The 25,349-nt window shown below is 37.2% G+C and overlaps 1 protein-coding gene across 2 annotated transcripts in view; it reads right to left on the reverse strand.

Moving 5' to 3' along the window:
* Window positions 1-25,349, reverse strand: part of PSMD1 (proteasome 26S subunit, non-ATPase 1) — a 106,070-nt gene that overhangs the window by 72,563 nt on the left and 8,158 nt on the right. For both annotated transcript variants that reach the window (XM_032637193.1, XM_032637192.1), the window contains 12 exons: window positions 24,619-24,824; window positions 21,653-21,796; window positions 19,303-19,529; window positions 16,784-16,847; window positions 15,597-15,725; window positions 14,145-14,233; window positions 13,593-13,671; window positions 12,925-13,098; window positions 10,960-11,071; window positions 10,170-10,366; window positions 9,111-9,206; window positions 7,010-7,074 (listed from right to left, as the gene is read on the reverse strand). In XM_032637193.1, coding sequence (XP_032493084.1) covers window positions 7,010-7,074; window positions 9,111-9,206; window positions 10,170-10,366; window positions 10,960-11,071; window positions 12,925-13,098; window positions 13,593-13,671; window positions 14,145-14,233; window positions 15,597-15,725; window positions 16,784-16,847; window positions 19,303-19,529; window positions 21,653-21,796; window positions 24,619-24,720 — 1,478 coding nt within the window. In that variant the 5' untranslated portion in view covers window positions 24,721-24,824. The remainder of the gene's footprint in view (window positions 1-7,009; window positions 7,075-9,110; window positions 9,207-10,169; window positions 10,367-10,959; window positions 11,072-12,924; window positions 13,099-13,592; window positions 13,672-14,144; window positions 14,234-15,596; window positions 15,726-16,783; window positions 16,848-19,302; window positions 19,530-21,652; window positions 21,797-24,618; window positions 24,825-25,349) is intronic.

The following is a 25,349-nucleotide window of genomic DNA, read 5'->3' on the forward strand; positions in this document are numbered from 1 at the left end:
CCTAGAACATGGTTCTATTACAGATCTTATGGGCTCTACGTCATCTGCCAGAAAGAGTATACCTTACAAATTTAACTCCTAAATCACTAAAACTTTAGGCATTTTTGCGACAACTCTTTTTTCAGCAGTGTTAAAGGTGGGTTACCTCCGAATGAAAGGATGCTTAACATCACTAATCATTAGAGAAATACAAATCAAAACTACAATGGGGTTATCACCTCACACTGGTCAGAATGGCCATTATCAAAAAAAACTACAAACAATAAATGCTGGAGAGGGTGTGGAGAAAAGGGAACCCTCGTGCACCGTTGGTGAGAATGTAAGTTGATACAGCCACTATGGAGAACAGTATGAAGGTTCCTTAAAAAACTAAAAGTAGAATTACCATACTGCCCAGCAATCCGACTACTGGGCATATACCCTGAGAAAACTGTAATTCAAAAGGAGTCATGTACCACAATGTTCATTGCAGCTCTATTTATAATAGCCAAGACATGGAAGCAACCTAAGTGTCCATCGACAGATGAATGGATAAAGAAGATGTGGTACATATATACAATGGAATATTACTCAGCCATAAAAAGAAACAAAACTGAGTTATTTGTAGTGAGGTGAATGGACCTAGAGACTGTCATACAGAGTGAAGTAAGTCAGAAAGAGAAAAACAAATACCATATGCTAATACATATATATGGAATCTAAAAAAAAAATGGCTCTGAAGAACCTAGGGGCAGGACAGGAATAAAGACGCAGACATAGAGAATGGACTTGAGGACACAGGAAGGGGGAAGGGTAAGCTGGGATGAAGTGAGAGAGTGGCATGGACATATATACACTACCAAATGTAAAATAGATAGCTAGTGGGAAGCAGCCACACAGCACAGGGAGATCAGCTCGGTGCTTTGTGTCCACCTAGAGGGGTGGGATAGGGAGGGTGGGAGGGAGACACAAGAGGGAGGAGATATGGGGATATAGGTATATGTATAGCTGATTCACTTTGTTATACAGCAGAGACTAACACAGCACTGTAAAGCAATTATACTCCAATAAAGATGTTAAAAAAAAAAAGGGATGGGTTATCTCGAATAAGAGGCAAAATAATTTACATTCCTTAAAAAAAAAAAAAAGTCATTCTTATCTATTTTGGTTCCAGTCTCTAATATGAAGTGTTTGGCGTATGTTAAGACTTACATTCTTGCCAGGTCAGAGATTAAGTTTTCAGATATCACTCCAACAGTATTCCAAACTGTGTCTTAGGTATCTGATGGCATATAAAATTGTTTCAGAAAATTTAAATACTAGAGATGGCAATCTCACTGGCAAAGCTCTATCCCTAGACAATCTAGATTAGAAGGAATATCTTCCCACATGCTCTATACTGACTTCAAATTTGTGTATGTGCTTAAACATATGCACACCCACAAAATTAACTATAAGACCTTTAAGCTGTTCAGCTTCAATTCCTGAAAAAAAATTCCTTGCTTACAGTTAGCTGAGAGCTAGTTGAGATCATTCTAGTATTTCCAGAAGGTTCTAGAAAAAGAAATACAACTCCAATATAAACTATTCCTGAAAAAGTACCACACAGCACAAAATTTTTAGCATTTTGATACATAACTGATATTTCTATTCTAAAACATTTTAAGGAAATCTATATTTAAAAGCAAATCTCGAAGTTAACCACCACTATGGCAACAAAGGGACTCTCTTTAATAGTCCTACCTTCAAAGAAAAGGAATAGATTGTACCTATTTAGAAGAATAATTTTGAAAAAAATTTTTTTCACTCTACTCCGTATTTATTTATTTATTTCTTGCGGTACGCGGGCCTCTCACTGTTGTGGTCTCTCCCACTGCAGAGCACAGGCTCCGGAAGCGCAGGCTCAGTGGCCATGGCTCATGGGCCCAGCCGCTCCGTGGCATGTGGGATCTTCCCGGACCGGGGCACGAACTCGTGTCCCCTGCATCGGCAGGCGGACTCTCAACCACTGCGCCACCAGAGAAGCCCCATTATTATTGTTAATTGAATGCGAGGGGAAAACAAAGATGCAGATAGAAGGAAGAATTAAAAAAACAAAACTAAAGGAAGTTACAGCATCCAAACACTGAGGCAGAAACAGAAAACAGCACACAGAGAATATGTATCAAATTGATACAGAATTGTGAATGGAGATATTGTAAAGATAATTTACGGATTTGGTGGTAACTATTCGATTGCTAGGGTTCCTTCAAATGCTAAGGATCTATGATGATGCAACATATTTCTATTCAAGAAACCATTTTTTGTGGTCTAAAAAGTATCTGCACCAAGAATCTCCCACTGATCTTGAGAGATCCATCCATATCTGCAAGTAAATTAATGTATAAATTGAGAAATATTTAGTGTTATATTGTAAGCTTAAGTCATAGCAAAGATGATCACGGATATCAAAGATTAATTTTTTTTTTTTTTTTTTGCGGTATGTGGGCCTCTCACTGTTGTAGCCTCTCCCGTTGTGGAGCACAAGCTCCGGACGCGCAGGCTCAGTGGCCACGGCTCACGGGCCCAGCCGCTCCGCGGCATGTGGGATCTTCCCGGACTGGGGCACAAACCCGTGTCCCCTGCATCGGCAAGCGGACTCTCAACCACTGCGCCACCAGGGAAGCCCTATCTAATTTTAAGAAAGGCCTATATCAGGTCATCACCTTGTTCACCATTATAGCAACTTAATTTTAACAAGTATATAAAAACTAATACTTCTATTAGCCTCTTTCTTCATTTTCCTTTCCAATGTGAAGATGAAATAATTCAGATTCTGTTCAATTCCAACTGAGTTTTCAGTCAATGCCAAGCACAGTACTGTACAGAGTTGTGACAATAAATCTGCTGACTAGACTATTAACAATGGACCCACGAATCACCTATCTACTGGATTAAAAATACACTAGGTTCATTTCAACTTGGCAAGAATGTTTTTCAATTTAATTTTCTATTTTTATCATACAGATTATGAACATATAACCCACAAATACCAGTAGAAAGAAACAGTGAAAACACTACAACTCCCTGGACTATCCTAAGAATAAAGGAGATAATATACATGAAATTCTTTTTTTTTTTTGCAGTACGCGGGCCTCTCACTGTTGTGGCCTCTCCCGTTGCAGAGCACAGGCTCCAGACGCGCAGGCTCAGCGGCCACGGCATATGGGATCTTCCCGGACCGGGGCATGAACCCGTGTCCCCTGCATCAGCAGGCGGACTCTCAACCACTGCGCCACCAGGGAAGCCCTACACATGAAAATTTTTAGTTTCCTACAAAGACAATTTCACCTTAGTTGCTGAAGTACAAATATGTGTTTACTGATATGTTTTCAGTATTTGTGTCCAATAAGTACACTTTAAAAGAAGTTTTAAAAATTAAGAAGAAATAAATCCTTAAAACACAATTCAAGGGGCCCAAATGTCTGTGGTTATTTTAAAAGTGACATTTAAAAGGGAAGAAATGATAAAATGGAGCACACTAAGAAAGCAACCAATGACACATCAGAAAACATTTACTAATTCTTAGGATACAGTACAGAAACTTTCCAAATATTAAACTTAATAAGGAAATTTGAGAATAAAAACGTTCTATCACAGCCACTCAGAAAGAAGGTGCTCTGAAGGAAAGGCATGGTAGAGAAAGCATTGGTCTATCCTGAGACTTGTTTTGAATTTCTGTTCTACCATTCAGCTCTATGACAACAGGAAGTTTTGTTAACAATTTTGGAATTCAATTTTCTTCTCTTCAAAAAAAATGGGGGGCTTCCCTTGGTGGCGCAGTGGTTGAGAGTCCGCCTGCCGATGCAGGGGACACGGGTTCGTGCCCCGGTACGGGAAGATCCCACGTGCCGCGGAGTGGCTGGGCCCGTGAGCCATGGCCGCTGAGCCTGCGCGTCCGGAGCCTGTGCTCCGCAACGGGCGAAGCCACAGCGGTGAGAGGCCTGTGTACCGCAAAAAAAAAAAAAAAAAAAAAAAAAAAAAATGGGAATACTGTTTTATTTCTAAGGTTTTTTTCACCTTTAAAAGTTATCACTGGGCTTCCCTGGTGGCGCAGTGGTTGGGAGTCCGCCTGCCGATGCAGGGGACACGGGTTCGTGCCCCGGTCTGGGAAGATCCCACATGCCGCGGAGCGGCTGGGCCCGTGAGCCATGGCCGCTGAGCCTGCGCGTCCGGAGCCTGTCCTCCGCAACGGGAGAGGCCACAACAGTGAGAGGCCCGCGTAACGCATAAAAAAAAAAAAAAAAAAAAAAAAAAAAAAGTTATCACTCCAAGGCTTCCCTGGTGGTGCAGTGGTTGAGAGTCCGCCTGCTGATGCAGGGGACACGGGTTCGTGCCCCGGTCCGGGAAGATCCCACATGTTGCGGAGCGGCTGGACCCGTGAGCCGTGGCCGCTGAGCCTGCGCGTCCAGAGTCTGTGCTCCGCAATGGGAGAGGCCACAACAGTGAGAGGCCCGCATACCGCAAAAAAAAAAAAAAAAAAAAACAAATCACTCCAGGGAATTGACAACAATCTAAAATTAGAGAACTTGGTTTTAACTGCAACTCCTTAGACAAGCTGATAACATTTAATTTTCTTCATCCATGAAGTTTTAGACAAAGTTACCTGTAAAGTCTTTTCCAGTTTCTACCTCTTATAAGAATCATATTATGAAGAAAAAAGAAAACAACAGCAACAGAACTCTGAATGGTCCCTTAGAAATAATGAGCACAAAAACAACTCATTAGCTGGATCTGAGTATCCTAGGTAGTAGAGATCTTAGCAAAGCCTAAAAGCAGCTCATGGAAGACATCTGCTGCTGAAACTGGGAACTGAGCACATGTGTAAGCTACAGTAAACACAAGGGCAGAAATGAATTTTGATAATTAGAGAGCAAAGCACTGTCAGGTTAAAAATGGAAGAAAAACAGTTTTCACGAAAGCTCAACTTCCTGTGTGGCAGAATACACACACTAGGTGACTGATTTATATGATATAAAATATAAAGTGACTAACAGGAACAGTTAGTAGCCGACAATGAATAGATAAAACAAAGGAAGAGACCATGATGAGCAGGATTCTTTATACAGGCCAATAGTTACTAAGGGCACACCTAGAAGAATATATTTTCCATATACAAATTACCTAGGTTTCCAATAAGAATTTAAAAAAAAACCTCCTTCCATATACAAATTACCTAGGTTTCCAATAAGAATTTTAAAAAAAAATTTAAAAAAACAAATTAACCATTTGTTTTTGGTTTTCAATTGTGTCTAAACTCTAGAACAAAATTAAGGAAAGGTTAGCATCACAGGTTGGCTAGAACGATATGCCAAAGATGACAGGAAGGAAACAGAACTATTCAACTTCTATTCTGCTTCCATCTTTTGTTTCAGGAGAATGCTTTTTAGACCAGAAAGATAGAAAGTAATGTTGTTAAGACTGATCAAAATGCAAAACAGGTGAAGAGACTGGGTGCCTTAAATGAGTTCAAGTCTCTAAGCTAAATGAATCACTTCCCTGAAACAGAACTTGTGAATATAATTGTAGAACCACTGTTGACAAATCTGAGCAAAAACAGAAAATGGCAAAGATACAAAAGGACTGTACGTGGCTAAATATTCCAGTGTTCAAAAAGAGACAGGACTCAAGAAATTTAAACTATGGAGCCTGCTGTAGATCTTTTGAAAAAATGTGGATGGCTTAACACAAATAGGTTTTATCAGATCTCAGAAAAGGAATCAATGAACACGTGATACTTCTATGAATTTACTAAAAACAATAATAACCAATTAACCACATAATCTGTTTTAGAGGTACCAGACTAGTAGATCTGTATAAATACTATGACTTTAGGATTTAGTGAAAGTTCTCTAGTCTCTCTGTGAACAAGTTAGACAAATGAGGTTAGAGGTAATACAGTAAAGATTAGTATTTTTTTGAACAACCTCATTCAACAAAACTGACTGGTGTAAGGAGAAACCTATTAACATGCTATATGGATGTGTGCTTTGCTGTTTTATTCAACATTTTTATCCACAATAGGAAAAAAATATTTAGTGCCTGCAGTAAATGGTTAATTTCCTATCTTGCATCTTAGAGAAGGTCCTCTAACCAGTTCACAGTGGATGTTGAGTAAATATTCGTTGGAGAAAAAATATATACAATCTATACCAAAGATGAAAAGTACATGAAACTCATCTTACATGCACCTTCAGAACTTATTTTACTGTGTAATTTCACCACAAGTAAACTCTAATAAGCAGTGCCCAAAAACGAGCTGAAAGGAATACTTTTTATTTTCCTATGTTGCATTTTAAGATAAAGTACCTTAGCGAAAAGAAACAGTGTACATGAAATTGGAGAGAAGAACTACTGTAAGAAGTACTACTTCATCTACCACAACTATCGCAACTGCCACTACTCATACACACTTGAATAGCACTTACTAGTGCCAGATACAGTTCGAAGGGCTTTAGACATATTAATTCACTTAACTGTCAAAAAACAGTCTTAGGTACTATTACTATACCCTTAGGAATTCGAAGTTCAAAGACGCTAAGTAACAAGCCCAAAGTCACTCAGCTAGTAAGTGACAGGGCCAAGATTCAATCCTGGCAGATTGGTTTCAGAGTGTGTCCTCTAAATCACAACCATACTATAATGCCAAGGGCATCTCCAAATCTGCACATTTTCCACTCCTTTGCATTTAAACAAAACCTAATACCTTTCACTCTCATTAAAGAGCTTCAAGAACTCTACAAGTCTGTGTGAGAGATAGCATCCCTTTTGAATTACCAATATACATGGGAAGAGGACTACTGCTTCTCAAAGAGCATCTCAGACTCTCAAAACATACTGGCTTCTTTTTCAGAGGAACAGTACTACCTTTAATGTTATATGGTCCTCACTCTGAACCTAGACATACTTCCTCAGATATTTAGTTTCTGTTTAATTACTAACTACAAATAGAAATGGAATATAAATAGAATCAGAAGTTAGAAATTATTACCTGAAGAGAATGAACCCAAGTGATTCTACTGCTGCCCTCCTGACATCGTCATTAACATCACTTACCTAGGAAAAAATTTAAAGGATAATTACATTATACTACATGCATCCTATTACTACATTCATTACATTACTAGAATAAACTGATATGAGAGGCCCACATCATTTAAATGTAAACTAGATCTCATTAGCATATTACCGAAACCACCTCCCTAATCCACGGTTTCACTTTCAGCAGTTTCAGTTACCCACAGTCAACTGTGGTCTGAATATTAAATGGAAAATTCCAGAAATAAACAATTCATAAGTTTTAAATTGCATGTCATTCTGAGTATTCTAATGAAATCTCACACCATCCCACTCTGTCCCGCCTGGGATGTAAATCATCCCTTTGTTCGGTGTATCTCAGTTGTATATGCTATCCACACACTAGTCACACAGTAGCTCTCTCAGTTATCAGATCGATGAGGTATTGCAGTGCTTATATTCAAATAATCTTTATTTTACCTAATAATGGCCCCAAAGCACAGGAGTAGTGATGCTGCAATTCAGGTATTCTCTTACTGTGCCTAATTCATAAGTTAAACTTTATTACAGTTAAACTTTATTACATATGTATGTATGTATATGAAAAAACACAGTATATGTACTAGCCGTGGTTTCAGGCATCCCCTGGGCGTCTTGGAACATATACCCCGTGGGTAAGGGTGGGGACTACTGTATTCCTCTATTAGAATGTCTTACCCCAATTAAGAAAAATTCATCTGAGAATTTCTTCATTTCAAGGCTTAGAAGCCTTTATAGTTTGGTGAAGTTTAAGATGCAGGGCTACTTCTAAACTACTTCAGCTCTACCATAGCTTTTGTGGGCCACGTTGAAAATCTAACCATTCCTTCAATGTTGTTTTCAAAACTGTATGTCCTAAACTCAAGCAAAATACAACCATCTATAACAAACCACATGCTGCACTGATAAATAATAAATTATTAATAAATACTGTGTCATGTGAATATCTCTAGGAAGAAAGAAATAATAACAGCTCTAAACCCTTTCTGCATGGGAAGATGACCTTGGGTCTACCATCTCCCAGCACCAAGATGGTAGAAACCTACTGGGTTAAGACATATGGAACGTCCACTGTGTTATCAGGCAACATTATGTATCACTGAAAAACTGTACCTGGATTGGGTGACTCTGAGTGGAAAAAGCCTGTTGGAAAACATGGGCATTGGCTTTCCTGTGCAACGTGTCTCTTGTCATAGAGCATGTCCCTTAGGGGTACCTGGAAGCTAACTTCACAGGCTGGAAAAAGAAGTCGTTCCTATTGTTCATTAGATTTCCCTACCCTCAGGTGGCTGCACACATTCACATGGTCTTTTTTTTTTTAAAACACAATAAAAGAGTTTAATAAGGTGTCCAGTTTACAAAATAAATCTAAAAAAATCAATAGCTTTTGTTTTACACCAATAATAACCTGGCAGAAAATGTAATGGGAGGAAATTCCATACACAATCATAACAATAAATATGAAATACCCAGGAACAATTCTCCTGAGGTGTGTTGAAGTCCTAGACGAATGCTTTACAATTTATTTGCAGACGGGAAGACATATCATGTTCCTCAAAGGAAGCAGCTGATATGCAGTTTGAGTTTTCTGTGTTGTAACTCTCATTACACTCGTATTAATTTGTTCTGGCATCTGTATTCCCTAAGCTCAATGTATTCCATTAAGCTCAATGATGCCAAAGACTCAGTGTCATTCCCTGCTGTGTTCTAGTGTATGTCCAAGTTCCTGGATCCATTCACATGGTCCTGTCCCTTATAAATGAGGGTGCCCCTTGGAATAGAGTTTCAGAAGTTGCTCCTAAATGACTTTAAGGACTTTCATTCAAATAGACACACTGTCATCCTTTCCTGTATCCTTCTGAAAAGCTAAGTGAACCTGGCGCTAGGTTATGGCTGACTGTGCTCCATGAATGAGAATCTGAACCTGGGGCCGCTGGTGATAGTTATGTGGTGTGGGTGTGCAGTCATCAGCACATTTAGTGTCCGTCTGCAAACTTTCTCTCCCATGTCTATCCAAGAAAGGTCAGAGTACTTACAGCAACGTGTAGCAGGCGGCGAATAGCTTTGTTGTTACCTGAACCACAATAAGCCATGGCCACGGTATACATTCCAGATCGTCGAAGAATTGGATCCTAAGAAATAATTCAATGTCAATCATCAACTTATTTCAGATAGTAACTTCTACAGGCTTAGTTTCATCCATCAGGGGAGCTGGTTTTAGGTAAGAAATGAACTCAAGGAGCACCATTTTGTGGTTGGCAGTTCTCTACACAAATGGAGAATTAAAAGACTCTAATATGGTAGTAGTTAACTGCTTCTAATTCCCAATATTCTGTGCAACATGCCCATGCTGCCTCACACTTTATAAAAGTATAAACTCAAGCCCAATACCAACACTCACTGCCCTATGATTCTCAACTTCCATTTGTCAGACAACAAAGAAGCTTGCTTCTAATTCTACATTCTAACTTGCTTTTACCTTACCACTTAATTCTTGGCAACTGAGCACTGAGTGGAAGAGATATGTAGTCTGATAGGTGAGCAAAATAATTAGTTTTATCAATAAACTATAGCAGTGGATGTTTTTATCAGATTACAGAGGACAGTACTGTTTACCACTGACTACCTACCATATACAATACCATTGTAAAAACAAAACAAAAGGCAAAGGAAAAAAATCTCACCCAAATAAATAAGTATAGATTGGCACTGTTTTCTGATGAAAAAACAATGAAGTAAACTTTATGTCCTATTAAATGATTATGAAATCATCCCCAAAACATTATTTCTAAAAGAAATCAACTTATATATTTCTAAAGAACTTTTCTAAATCTGCTTATTTGAAAATCACTGAAGTCTTGATTAAATTTAAAATTCTCAAATTAGCCCTGCTCACCTCTTTTAATCAGTGTTTTTCTTTCCTAAATTCTATAAGGCTTTATATATCTTTTGAGAAGTTTTATCAACAAATGTGCCTAAGAGTTCTGATAGGAAGAAAGACAATTTCCAGTAAAGGTTAAGTGTTTCTGTAAATGCGGGATATAATAACCGGAGGGTGAGGAAATGCAGGGAAAAAAGGATGAATAATATGTGACCTTATCACGGCAGAGAGATTCAATGAGAGCATCAGCCTCTTCCATCCTCCCGTACATCACTAATGCTATGCCAACTGCAAGACCACGTAGAATCTTCTCATGTTGAGTTTCCTGTGCATAGCCAACCATGTCCTCAATAGCCTGGGCATTTTTAGAGCCCAACATAACCAAACCTAGGGCCAGGCCAGCTGCTTCCCCTAGTGAGTGAAAAGCAAAACATTAAAGAGTAAGAGTTATGTATGTAAAGTAAATAAAACATATCCTATTAGAACTGCTAACTATTAGCATCAACTATCAAAACAACCATTAGCTTCTGAGAGCATTGTTTCAAGTCATCAGACATAAAGAATAGTTTATGTGGAAGTATATCCATATATTTACAGCTATTTTCCTTTTACATCTTGATAGGATACACTACCAAATCCTACAGAGATTTCAAAGGAGACATTATGGCAATATTTTTTCTACATTATCACCTAGCAGTAGAGACAGCCTCAGGATACAAGCAGATCACTCTAATAAACTTCTATTTGCAAAAGTCAGTTATACAGACATACACACAAGACATACCATTTTAAAAAGCCTATATATCACAAAACATATTTTTATAAAATGAGTTTGATAAATGGGGCAAATAGAGAAATCTATTCCTATACTTCCTAAAAAGAATTCTCTACAAATAGAGAAATCCATTAGATTTTTAAGAGACCACAAAATATAGGTAGAAAACAAATATTACAGTTACATTAATTAATCCTAGAGTTTGTTATCTTTGGAAAGAATCACTTACCTGTCACAGCATCATCCTGATAAAGGTTTGTTTTTAGCAAATCATACACATCCTGGCGTGCAGTCCCCATGGCAGCCAAACCAAGGCCCAGACTGCCACCATGTCGAACAATCTAGAGAAAAAGGATGGGCTCCATTTATTTGGTACACTGCACTTAAAATCCAACTTTCATTCTAATTTCAAAATACGTTGTGATATTAGGCATGGAAAGCAGCTGGCCTAGGAAGTATGATCAAAGGATACAGAGGGCCAGTGGTAACCTCACCAATTTCAGTTTCAAAAGAATGCTGCTTGCTGATGCAAAATAATAGTGAGTTGAAAAGGAAATGAAAAAAATGAAAGTGGAGACAGTACAGCTCTCTTTTAATAAATTCACATGAGAAGGGGAGGAGAAAGATGACAACAACTAAAAGGGAGAAGCAAGTGGTGAGGAAAGATTTTTTTAGGATAGATGAGACCTGAAGATGCTTGTGGACTGAGGGAGGCAGCATAGAAGGAAACTGAAGATAAAGGAGAAAAAAGTTTCTTCATAACTTCATGGTTATGAAGAAAGTGGGAGAAAATGGTGTCAAGACCAAAAGTTAGTCTTTATTTGAAGAACACTTTTGTGGTGATCTGTTAGTTTTGAATGTACAGTATCCTTTTATTGGTGACAGCACCCCACTCCTGCTTGGGGAATATTCCTCCCCACTGGTTCGAGTCTTGGTGGAACCATCACTTAAAATAAGCTCCCATCTTCCCCTAGCGGAAGTGTGGGCCTGTGACCCAAGACAGGCCAACCAGATGCTCCTCTGGAATTTTAATCTTTCTTAGGTGGAATGACCCAAGGACCAAAAACATTTCAAGTTCATTCATCCTGACAGTAGTGCCCTGAAGAGATGATCCTATTAGTTCTTGTTATCTAGATTCCTAGAACTGCCCTGTGCTTAACCTTTGTGAGAACTGGTTCATCAGCTTTTCCTTTAATTAAATAAGCTACTTCCAATAAACTCCTTGTTTAAGCAGAGGGTTTTATTGCTGGTAACCAAAAAGTTTTATCTGACAAGAAAATTTTTACCTGAGACCAACAGAGGAAATGAGGTAGAGATATGTATAAACTATATGATTTGTGGATAGGGGGTTTATTAGCTGAGAAAGACCTTCCTACTGGCCTCAGTCTTTTCACTGAAGTAGGACAGAATTTTCTGGCTCACTTAGCTACTCTCCCGATAACCTTCTGAAAGAGACTAACATAAAAGTTAAAAGTCTAAAATCCTATGTGTCAAGGTTCCTTAAAAAAAGAACAGGGCTGCTTAGTAAGTTTTTCCAAAAGAGTTACATTTAAAAAACCATCGAAGTTCAAACAAGCAAGAATTCTGATTCCCAAAAGAGTACATGCAATTTCTTTGGGCTTTAGTTTCCTGAAAAATAATAGAATTAGGCTAAATGATCACTAAAGTCACTTATACAACATAACAAGACTCTGAAGTGTGGGAATACAACACATATTTTATCAATATAAATATCTGGTACTTTATTTTGCTCCTCACACACAAGGTTTAAAGGACTGAGAAGCACAATTTTAGCTTATAGAGAAGGAGAGGAAACTACCTTCAAAAGAAAAGATTCTAAGGACTTCCCTGGTGGTACAGTGGTTAAGACTCCATGCTCCCAATGCAGGGGGCCTGGGTTCGATACCTGGTCAGGGAACTAGATCCCACATGCATGCCGCAACTAAGGAGCTGGCCAGCCATAACTAAGGAGTCCACGAGCCACAACTAAGGAGCCCACGAGCCACAACTAAGGAGCCCGCCTGCCACAACTAAGACCCATGCAACCAAATAAAGAAAGAAAGAAAAGATTCAATGAGAACAGTACTGGTTTGGGAATCCTACAAAATTTCTATTCACTGAAATAATTTGGCAAATTTAATGTTTCCCTGGACTCTTAAGTAATGGGAATTTATTTTTCCATTCTAATACTTACATCATTGCTGGCATTCTTAAGCTGGTTAAGCAGATAGTCAATTATATCACCACCATGATTGGCATGAATGAGACCTAGTGCATAGAGACCTCCACCTTCCTGATAGGCTGATCCTGGAGAGGTGTCCTTGGGAAGATATGTTGCCATTAACTGTAATGCCTCCTTCTCATGACCCTGTAAATTTGAGCCACCACAAAGGTGTCAGTAAAAGAAAGTTAGAGAAAAGAAAATGTAACATTTTCTATGATTATTGCTTTTTCTCCAGAGTGAATGGGGAAGTGGGACTCTCTCCTAAGCAACTTTATCACTCACACAAGAAGACAGCCTTTAAATGACCCAGTCACATCCTGGTTAGAAACAAATGCTGCAATTCCCACCCCCTCCTTGTTTTATAACAGTTCCCCAAATTCATCTTAGACAATGCAAATAACTTATTTCAATTCATTTTGAGAAATGTCTTAGCTAGTCTTCACAGGAAAAAGGCTTCCACTTTTCATAAAAAAAACAAACACACATTTCTTCTTTACTTTATCCTTCCCTGTATGAGGACTGACCCAATTTAACAAAATGTACCTGTCAATGAATTATAGTAAACTTTAGTTTTTTTCTTAACTCCAGGAAAATTGCTTCTGTTCTGATGCCTGCTCACAGTGATCAGTATATATTACCTTATGAATTACACCCAAACTGGCCGTGGCTGTAAATTTTGCCCAGTTAGTGGCTCTGGCTAACCATTCCAAGTTATCTCTGTAAGAAAAGGAAATTCAGCAACACTACTGAAATGAACTCCATAAAGCTTTTTATAACGCTAACGTCAAAGCATTAAAATGTTCACCTTGAACTGTTACAAATCATTTTACTTTATGGATCTCAAGTTACTGATGATTCCATTTTACCTCCTAAGTTGTTCTTAATATTTTGAGGACTTTAAAAATGCATGACATGTAATTCCACTATGAACAAAAGCATAACTGTATCAAATTTCTAAGCTTAATGTATTTCATTCAAAAACCTATATTCAAGGCAACTAATAAAGAAAATTAATATTACCTCAAAACAAGTAGGCATATGCAATTTTAAAAATTTATAAAATAGAAAAGTAGAATTTAAAATTCAGGACTGTCAGGCAGGGAAAGTTCCCCGCATCCATGTGACAATGTTAACAGAGTCTCTGTCAAAGACAATTTTAAACCAAAGTGGGAACCTACAAGCATATTTACCTAAGAAACTGGTCACTGGTAGTCCCACAGTGCATAAAAGAGTTTGCTATAACAGTTGCTGTGTGACACACAGAGTTCCTTACCGCATCCTACAAAAACAAATACAGATTTTTATTATTAGCAAAGTATTCATACAAGCGCAAGCTTGCATGTGAACACACAGTAAGAGGCCCTGTTTTGTGGTGAAAACATGAATAAACTGAACTGGTACTTAACATATGAACCTTGGATATTTCTTTTATAAACATTAAATAGCTAGCTTATAAAAAACAAGCAAGTCAAACAAAGTTTTATTTGTGGTCTTAACTTGAGGTCAGTAGTAGATTTTGGGTAGGAATTTATGCAGCAGACTTTCTAATTTTTGGTTTCTGAATAGTTCGCCATTTCTCTTCAGTATCTTGCTCAAGGTCTCCAAAGTACTGGGGTAACCTGAGGAGCAATGCTGCACCTCTTCTGGCACTGTAACTCTGGCAAGCACCGAAGTTATTTTGTTCATTTTTATTTATTTATTTATTTTTGCGGTACACGGGCCTCTCATTGTTGTGGCCTCTCCTGTTGCGGAGCATAGGCTCTGGACGCGCAGGCTCAGCAGCCATGGCTCATGGGCCTAGCCGCTCCGCGGCATGTGGGATCTTCCCGAACCAGGGCATGAACCCGTGTCCCCTGCATCGGCAGGCAGACTCTCAACCACTGCGCCACCAGGGAAGCCCCTATTTTGTTTAGTTTTAATGAGACTGCGTTATAAAGATAAACATCAGAAAACTGTCATAAATGCAAGTTATATTATTCTTTTTGCCATCTGTAAAAATTATTTTGAAAGTCTGGAGAAGCATGATTACATATGCCTCAATCAAACAACTGTTTAGTAATGGAATAGTATATGACAATAAAAAATGAATAAATGACTTTGGGAAAGGATACTGGGTAAATAACACAGGCAAGGCAGGAAGATCTTTTTGTACTATGTATCTTTTTATATTAAAACATTTTTTGAACCAGATGAATAGATTATCTGTTCAAAAATTAATATTAATAATTGTTAGGATCAATATCTCAACAAAGGTTACAATATCAAGGTAAGAATCCCTATTCTCAAGGAGTTTGCAGTTCAGTGGGAAAAACAAACACACAAATAACCTGTATTAATGTTCTGATTGTGGTATTTGTCCAAATGCCACATGTATACATTCAAATAAAAGCTAACTTAAAAAAAAAAAAAAGCCACTACACTTCCCAATGAGAGACCAGCACAAAAAACAGGAGCTCAATCAATATTAATTCCTTTTCTTCTTCAACAAGATCAAGCATTTCTCCCATTGTTATTTTTTCTTAAATACTTATTTCCATGATCAGGAATAAAATGCAACAAATTATTCAATAACAAATATAAGTACTTATTCAACAAAGAAATAAATATAAGAAAAAGGCCTCCATTACAGATAAATTTCCTACCTTTGTGTTTTTTAGAATCATGAGATCTGTGTTATTGTTTCGTATTAAAAACTGCAGATGTAACTCAATAGCCATTTCACCACTTAGAATTTTAATCATTTTCAAAGTCTGATCCTTGGGCTCTGGACTCTGCGGAACAAACAAGAATGAAAATTATTGTATTACTGAAATCCAGTAAGCTAACTTTATTTTAACAGCACTAAACCAGTGAAATTCAGTCATACACACAACAAAACCCATATTTTAACAGTAGGATCTAGCAAACTCATGTATCATTTATTTGAGAGAAAGTAATTTATTTCTTTATTAGATGCCATTGAGATATGATACCAGCTTGATGGAAGAATGTAATTCATTCCAAACTCACTTCCAATATAAAATATTTTAATATTAAAAAAAACTGTAAAAGAGTAACTAATTACTGGTGATATGCAAGAACTACTTTATACACAACCAACTTATAGTTTAGGGGAGAAACTCCCTCCTCCAAATTGAGAAAAAGCACCTTTAACCAACACATATATATGATCTCATGAACTACCAAGCCATCAACACAACTCTCCAACCATGTGAAGAAGAGTTGAAATTTATATACCTGATAACCAGAAACCAAAAATCCTGATGGAGGAAACATTTACATCCAACAGACCACTGCTCTAATCCTTGCCCCACTCTCCACACACCATGAATACTAAAAATAAAGACAACTAAACTACCCCCTCCCCCTCTATGATAAGTTGCCATTTATTTGTTAGAAGCCATACTTTTTTCTCACCCTGTGACAGGTAATTCAGAGTTATTCTGGACAGAGTTCATTCTTTGATAAGGATCTAAGGATTTGATTTCTTCTAAGTCAAGTGCTTTCTGGGATTGATCTTTTTTCTTTTTTGGCTGTGCTGTGTGGCTTGTGGGATCTTAGTTCCCTGACCAAGGATTGAACCCAGGCCCTGTCAGCAGTGAAAGCGCCGAGTCCTAACCACTGGACCACCGGACCACCAGGGAATTCCCTGGGATGAATCTTTAAAATTTTACTTTTTATAGAAAATCCATTTTTATAAAATAACTTTGGTATCAAACTTAATAATAAACCTCCATAAAAGCAGGTACGAAACACTTTTAAATAATTTACAATATAGTGTGGAAATATATGTTTAAATGGCAACCTCAACTTCAAAAAGCACACTTACCACTTCTGGTGTCTTTCCTACAAGTACACTACTTGTCTTTTCTTCTGTTTCCATTGAATAGTCACTAAAAGGAAGAGAACCAATAGTTACTAATGTGATAAATCTTTTCTGAATAGTATGTGTGGGTGGCTTTTTTTTTTCCTTTTAATCAAACTGAAGGTCTGAACCAGGTCCAAATTAAATATTTTGCAAGGAAAAAACAGTTAATTACTTCTTAAGTACTGCCATTAGGAAATGAAAAAGATTGTAAAATAAGATGGAGGCAACCCAGTTACTGGATTTCCACCAAATAAATTCATAAAAACACGCAAAGCAACTAACTAGTTTAGCAAAATATATGGACAACAAAACCAGGTGACAAAGTATCTCCCAGATTCCCAAAACACGGTCAGGTGAGGATACACCACCACGAGCCACAAAGACCAGTCTGAAGCAAAGCAGCTGGAGCCTCAACAACTCTTAAACGAACCAGCTGACACCCCCTTCTAGGTCAAAGCACTACACTGAGGAGAAAATGCTGGGCACAGAATCCAAATTAAGGCGGCAGAAATGAGGGAAAAAGAAGGCTGAAATAAAAGTGAGAAAGGAAACAGAGCCAGGAGATCTCAGAACATAAAGACACCATTTTGTTTAAAACTCCACAAACACAATAAAAGAGGAAATTCTAGAGAACAGGGAAATTAGGAAAACTATCCTAAATCAAGCTTCCTTTGTAAATATTTAGGAAAACTAATTTCAGTAAAGATAAACCACAGAAAAGGATCAAAGTAAAATCCCATTCACTATTATAAGAAAAAATTATTTGAAAAGAGGTCAAAGATATGAAGAAAACTTTTATAAGATATAAAAGAATATTATATATCAGAAATGAAATAATATAACTAGGGAAAAACTGGGAATGGAAGAAGGAGGATAATTACTTCAGAAATTAAGATCAACTCAGAAAGAACATGAAAGCAAATAAACACAAGAACAGGAGAGGGTAAGGAGAAAAACAATTTTAAAATCAAAAAGAAAGAAATTAAATGCTATTACCCCACGATTAGGAACAAAGGAAGAATGTTTGGATTTCCTGACCAATGCAGAAAAAAATAAGGGGGGAAAAGATATGAAAGTTATAAAGGAAGAAGTAAAATTGTCTCTGTTCACAGATGACATGATTCCTATGTAGAAAATTCTATAAAGGGATCTACAAAAAAAATTTACTAGACCTAATAAGTGACTTAAGCAAGGTTGTGGGATTCAACATTAACATAGAAAAATCAATTGTAATTCTATATATTAGCAACAAACAACTGGAAATTGAAATTTAAACGTACCACTTACAGCAGCATTAAAAGACCTAATATACTTAGGAATAAATTTAAGGGAAAATGTACAAAACTCCTGTACTAAAATCTACAAAAACACTGTTGAGAGAAATGAAAGAAAGCCTAAATAAATGAAGATTACAAGATTACTGACTTACAGTAATTTTTATTAGTTCTAATAAAAGTGTTAAAAAAGCTGAGAATGGGGACTTCCCTAGTGGTCCAGTGGTTAAGAATCCGCCTGCCAATGCAGGGGACACGGGTTCGAGCCCTGGTCCGGGAAGATCCCACACGCTGTGGATCAACTAAGGCCGTGTGCCACAACTACTGAGCATGTGCTCTAGAGCCTGTGAGCCACAACTACTGAGCCCACGCACCTAAGAGCCCATGCTCCGCAACAAGAAGAGGCACCGCAGTGAGAAGCCCCTGCTGGCTGCAACTAGGGAAAGCCCGGGCACAGCAACAAAGACCCAACACAACCAAAAATAATAAAAATAAATAAATAAATAAATAAAAAAGCCGAGAATGTTTCTAACTGTACAAATAATGTAACCCAAATGCCTAAAATCTAACCCAACCTACCCCACCTGAGTTTTTTTTTTTTTAATTAATTTATTTTATTTTTGACTGCGTTGCGTCTTTGTTGCTGTGTGTGGGCTTCCTCTAGCTATGGCGAGCGGGGGCCACTCCTTGCTGTGGTGCACGGGCTTCTCACTGCGGTGGCCTCTCCCGTTGTGGAGCAGGGGCTGTAGGCGCAATGGGCTTCAGTAGTTGTGGCTCGCGGGCTCTAGAGAGCAGGCTCAGTAGTTGTGGCAGACAAGCTCAGTTGCTCCGTGGCATGCGGGATCTTCCCAGACCAGGACTCATACCCATGTTCCCTACATTGGGAGGCAGATTCCTAACCACTGTGCAACCAGGGAAGCCCTATCTGAGATTTTTAATTTACCTGATTAAATAGCACACATGCTGTATGGCAAGCACCCTCCCCATCAGACAACCACTTCCATTTCTTTCCATAAGGGTCCATTTCTTTGGTTTTCCTTAATGTATGCAGCAGAGTGCAAAAGAGAGCAATAGCTTTAGTAAGAGGCTAATCTATGAAAGCTAATGGTGAAATTTATTCTTAGATTATGTTGTCTATAAATATCTATTCCCAAAATGAAATAAAGATTGTTGAATTAGTTCTGATACAGAAAAAGATACTTATACCTGTCTTTCTCTGATCCTGGAACAGTACCCGTATTGGTGGATCCAGGCACAGAAGCAATAGGGGTGCCAACAGTTCGAAGATTCTGGATTACAGATGACAAAAACTGCTGGCTAGCGCTTTCATACAAATCAAAACAAATCTGATAAGCCATCAGGAGGTTGTCTTCCTTTACCAGTTTTTCTAAGATATCACTCACAGCCTGAGGATCATCTAAGAAAATTAAGCACTGAAATGCAGATAAAGAACAATTACATAATAATTGAAAACTTTGTCTACAAGATACTTAGAGAGTGATAGTCAACAAATATAAGTAAAGGCAAACTGGGGCAGACTATCTATCTAGTCTAGCATTCTATTTCTGATCCTGGCACCAAAGTTTTCCTGAAAATGGAATCTGCCTTCCATAAGAAAATCCATACAACTTATATTCACAGCTCCTAACACTGTGCCTGGCAATCAGCAATATTCAATAACCGGTTGGTGAGTGAATCTTGGCTTCTTTAAATCTTATCCATAAATCGCTATCAAGTGCTCTGTAACTTATTTTCTGCTTTACCATAAATTGTAGGAGTCGTTCATTCATTTAACACATTGTATTGTGCTGGGCCAGGACAAGAGGCACATTTTAAAATGACCATTTTGAAGTATTTCTCTTACTACTCTTAGGATTTGCCACATGTTTTAACAAAAACCACCCAATAAATTTAGGATTTTTCTTTTAAGAATTCAATTTAAATTTTCTTGTTCCCTTAAGCAGCAAATAACTCAATTTCAAAATGAACACATTAACCAAAGTTATTATAAATTAAGAATAGGAAATTATGGAAACAAAATAAATGACCAATACCAGGAGACTGGTTAAGTAAGGCAAAGTATATCCACTGAATGACTACTGCACAATCAAGAAAGAGTTTGTACAAGAATTTGTGAAATGTCAAAACATGAAAAAATGTTAAATTGATGGAAATATATAATTGATACTGTTTGCTTCCAGGGAAGGGAAATTGGGAGCCAAAGGAAAGAAGTGTCAAGAAGACTTTTTACTGTATATCCTTTGATTCTTCACGAATTTTGAATCATGTGAATGTAATATTACCTGTTCAAAAATGTATTTTAAAAATGTAAAATAAATTAAAAAAAATTTTACAGGGACAAGGAATAAAATAGCTAAAAGAAATAAAATTACTTCTGAGGAATAAAACTGAAATACACAGAGGAAGAAGGCAAAGGACTACCGTTTTTCATGTAAGTTTTTAAAAACTATTTTTAAAACTATTAAAAACTATTTAGAAGCAAACAAAACTCCAAAAACCTCTACAGAGAAAAGTGAAAGGAAATATACTGTTAGGTGGACTTCGGGTGATATAAAGGTGGATATTTTTCTTCTAGCTTTTTCTGTGTTTCACACTTGGTTTAAAAAGCATCAAAAACTATATATAAAATAGATAAGCAACAAGGATTTACTGTACAGCACAGAGAACTATATTCAGTATCTTGTAATAACCTATAACGGAAAATAATTTGGAAAAAAAAAAACCTGAATCACTTTGCTGTACATCTAAAACTAACATAATACTGCAAATCAACTTTATTCAATTTTTTAAAAAAGCATTGAAAAAAAGATGTATTAATCTATATTTTAAATATGTATAGAGGATAGAAACACATATTGAGAACACATTATAATGAAAATATAACAAACCAAATGTGTGATAAAATGCTGCGCTCTAAGCAGAATACAAAAATTTGTCAATAAAACACAATCTAGCCATTGAAAAGAATGAGGTAGCTCCACATGTGCTAGTAGGTGGAGGAAAAACATTTATGAATCTTTTAATTGGGAAAAGGCCAATGGAAAGGGAAAGATACACTTTTCATTTTATATATTTTCTATACTGTCTTAATTTTTTTTAAAGTGTGCAAGCAAGTCCACACAATAAAAGAGCTAAAGAAAATATACCCAAAGGTCTTGGCTGGTGTTTGGGGAATGAAACCAAAGATAATTTTTATAGCTGAAATTCTTTTTAGAAATGACATAACATAGGTACCGTTTTTACCTTTTCTTCTACCTTTTTTTTTTAAATCTCATTTTCAAAAATTTCCTTAAATGCCTGGATTATTTTCAAAGTGAAAAAAAGAATACATAGAAATAACATATTATAACAGTTTTTTAGTTTTGAGAGATTCAGTTTCTTATCAGTAAAATGGAATATAAACGCATAAAGTATCTTCACAAGGCTGTCGTAAAGATCAATTGAGATACATGCATGAAATTATAGTGATGTTATATAATATAATGTAGTGAGGCATGGCTCAGCAGTACAGTGTAAAGTAATGCAATGTTATTACCTGACAAACATTGATGAAATCAGGTTTCTCCAAGTTCATGTAGATTTTAACTAGAACTCTCAGTACTTTATTCCGAAACTGTTTATTCTGCATTAAAGACATGCAGAGCTTGAGGCTATAAGCCAGCATTCCTGGGACATCATTCTGAAAGAGATAATTTGAAGAGATATGATTATCTGGTTACTGAAGCATGTTTATTTAGAAATCAAATTATTTTAATCGATATTCTTTAGTCATTCTAGGCAGCTAAAGATTTATTTGCTACCTAAACAATAAAACTTAAAATTTTTAACCATTTTAGATGAAAATCTTAAAAGAAAATTACCTATTTCCTGTCTTCATGAAAAAAAATAGGTTGAAAACAATTAAATATTTAGTGATCATCCAGGATCATGACTATATGACCATAGTATACTATAACTGTGGTGGTGCTGTTAATTATTATAAAAAGATCTATACAGCTGTACATATACCAAGTGGCTACGCTTTTCAATTGTGTCTGCCTCTAGTCTTGCTAATCCTCATGACTTACCACCTATACTCACTGGCCAGGAACACAATGTGATAGAACTATTCTCCAGCTCTGAGTGACTCAAGCTTTGAGTGCTGTCACATCTAGCTGGTGCTCTCCTGAGGAAATTTTGACTCCAGATTATTTATTTATTTATTTATAAATTAAAAAAAAAATTTTATTTATTTTTGGCTGCGTTGGGTCTTCACTGCTGCGCTCAGGCTTTCTCTAGTTGTGGCGAGCGGGGGCTATTCTTCGTTGCGGCACGCGGGCTTCTCACTGCAGTGCCTTCTCTTGTTGCAGAGCACAGGCTCTAGGTGCATGGGCTTCAGTAGTTGTGGCGCACAACTACTGTGGCTTAGTGCTCGCGGCATGTGGGATCTTCCCGGACGAGGGCTCAAACCCATGTCCCCAGCATTGGGAGGTGGATTCTTAACCACTGTGCCAGCAGGGAAGCCCCTCCAGATTATTTATGTTTACCTTGTGATTCTTCAAAGCATACCCAATATTTGAGATACTAACCTATAAAAGTCCTTCAGCATGAATAAGCATGCTGAAGAGCTACAAGTGTACTTCTCAAAAAGCGAGTTGAGAAATTAAAAATTCACAAAATTCACTAATTCGAAAAGATATACACACCCCAATAGCAGTGTATTTACAATAGCCAAGATATGGAAGCAACTTAAGTGTCCATCAACAGATGAGTGGATAAAGATGTGGGGTGTCACACACACACAAATGTATATACACAATGGAATACTACTCAGCCACAAAAAAGAATGAAATCTTGCCATTTGCAGCAACATGGATGGACTTGGAGGGCATTATGCTAAGTGAAATAAGTCAGACAGAGAAAGACAAATACTGCATGATATCATTTATATGTGGAATCTGAAAAATACAATAAACTAGTGAATAAAACAAAAAATAAAAGCAGACTCACAGATAGAACAAACTAGTAGTTATCAGTGGGGACAGGGAAGGGGGAAGGGCAATATAGGAGTAGGGGATAAAAAAGGGTTATTATAGGATTATATGAAATCATGTGTGTGAAACTTTCGAAAACTGTAAAGCACTATAAAATTTAAAGATAGCTTTGTTCAATGATTAAAAAAATATTTTTTTAAAAAAGCAAGTTGTGACCTATTGGCGTATACATTATGAAATCAACTTAATGGGACTAGCATTTTTTAAAAAATGAAATACAATTCTAAAATATCAGGATTACATATTAAGTAGAAAAAGTAGGTATTATTTCATCCTAAGTTACATCTATATGTACATGTGCACTGGGATGTAAAGTAAGACGCATTTCTTACCCTGCTTTATTCTTTTTTAAAAAATTTATCACCCCTTTACCTTATAGGGAATAAGGCTTCACTGCCTATTCCCCCAGTGGATTATTCCATTTGGGCAGGAACTTTGTTGGTCTTGTTTGCCACTGTATCTCCAATGTCTAGAACAGTGTCTGACACATAATATGCACTCCAAAAATATTTGTTGAATGAATAAAAACAAATATTTCAGTTCTATTCACCTGAAGACAAGGAGAAACTACAACTGCACAAAAATCAAACAGAGCAAAATAAGGGCCGTTCTATGACACTGGGTCATTCATTCATTTACTCATTTAAACTAATCTTACCACTGCTGCTAAACACTGCCTTAGGCTTTGGGGACCCAGTGGTGAAAGTGCCTATCCTTAAGGAGGTTATAATCTGATGGACGTAGCTGGACCTAAGGGTTGAGGAGGGTATGGCTGGCAGGGATTGACAGAAGGATCTGTAAACAAATGACAGTTGAGCTGAACTGTGAATCTTGAACAGGAATACAGCAGGTAAAGAAAGAAAGGGAAAAGGATGTTTTTGGCAGGGGCAATACTTTTGGCAAAGGGAATGGGGTATGGTACATCTAGCAGAAGAGACAAGGTAAAAATGGCTGGAGTGCAAAGAGCTAGCTTGTGGAAAAGGATAGGTAGTGAGGCAGGCAAAGTGGGCATGCAGATCAATGTCCATTTAACTCTGTCTTGCACTCTCTGACCACTTTGGTTGGTGACTTACAACTGTCATAATTATTGCAAAACACCCCCAAACCAGGAATGTAGCTTACAGTTTTAACCATGATAAATGCATTACAATAGTAGTTTACCAATACAGTCTTCTTAAAAAGGGCAGGGTAATTAAGACAACTTCCCCATGCAAGATCTCAAAGGAATAAATGTGGTAAGATAAAAGCAACTATTTGACAAACACAGAACACAGCCAAGGTTCATTTATAAACATAAATATAAAATACATATATTTTATAAATATAAAAATAAAATTTTTCGCAAAAGAGCACCTTATTATATCTAAGTTAGATTTTCTTTTCACTATCCATGCAATTTTCAGTTTTAATTATTTGCTCTGCTGATTCTTCATCAATAGCAACCTCTAAAATCCCATCATCTACCTACCGACTCAAGTATAGTCTTCTCAAAGACGTCCAGTCTTCGTGTCTCCAGAGCAATGCCGATAGCTTGCTTATACTTGTGATCATCTAGACATCGTTGAAACATTTTATTCACAATGCCTTCCAATCTCTGGTCAATTGGTTTTTTTTCTCCTTCAGGCAAATCTGCATTTTCCACACACTGTTTGGTGTAGTGATCAATGCACTTTGCTATAGAGAAAATAAAATAACTCTGATCAGCTGGTAAATTGGGCTATACTACTAGAAAGGACAATGCCTACATTTATAATCATAAAAATAACTTATGGGATGACTATGGAGTAATGAGCAAATTTCAAATTTTTTAAATGCTGTAAGTTATACCTTCAAATTAATATTGTTCCGTTCGTAACAGTTACACTGCAGGGCTACACACTAATTCCAGTAAGCTGACATTATTTAAAACATTTCTAGGACTTCCCTTGTGGCACAGTGGTTAAGAATCCGCCTGCCAACGCAGGGGACACGGGTTCAAGCCCTGGTCCGGGAAGATCCCACATGCAGCGGAGCCACTAAGCCCGTGCACCGCAACTACTGAGCCTGCGCACCTAGAGCCTGTGCTCTGCAACAAGAGAAGCCACTGCAATGAGAAGCCCGCGCACGGCAACGAAGACCCAATGCAGCCACAAAATAAATAATTTTTTTAAAAAATTTCTCTCTTTTTACTGCTTATTATTCAAAATTATGTTATTCAAC

This window comes from Phocoena sinus, chromosome 7 (genome assembly GCF_008692025.1).
Source record: "Phocoena sinus isolate mPhoSin1 chromosome 7, mPhoSin1.pri, whole genome shotgun sequence".
Classification (NCBI taxonomy): domain Eukaryota; kingdom Metazoa; phylum Chordata; class Mammalia; order Artiodactyla; family Phocoenidae; genus Phocoena; species Phocoena sinus.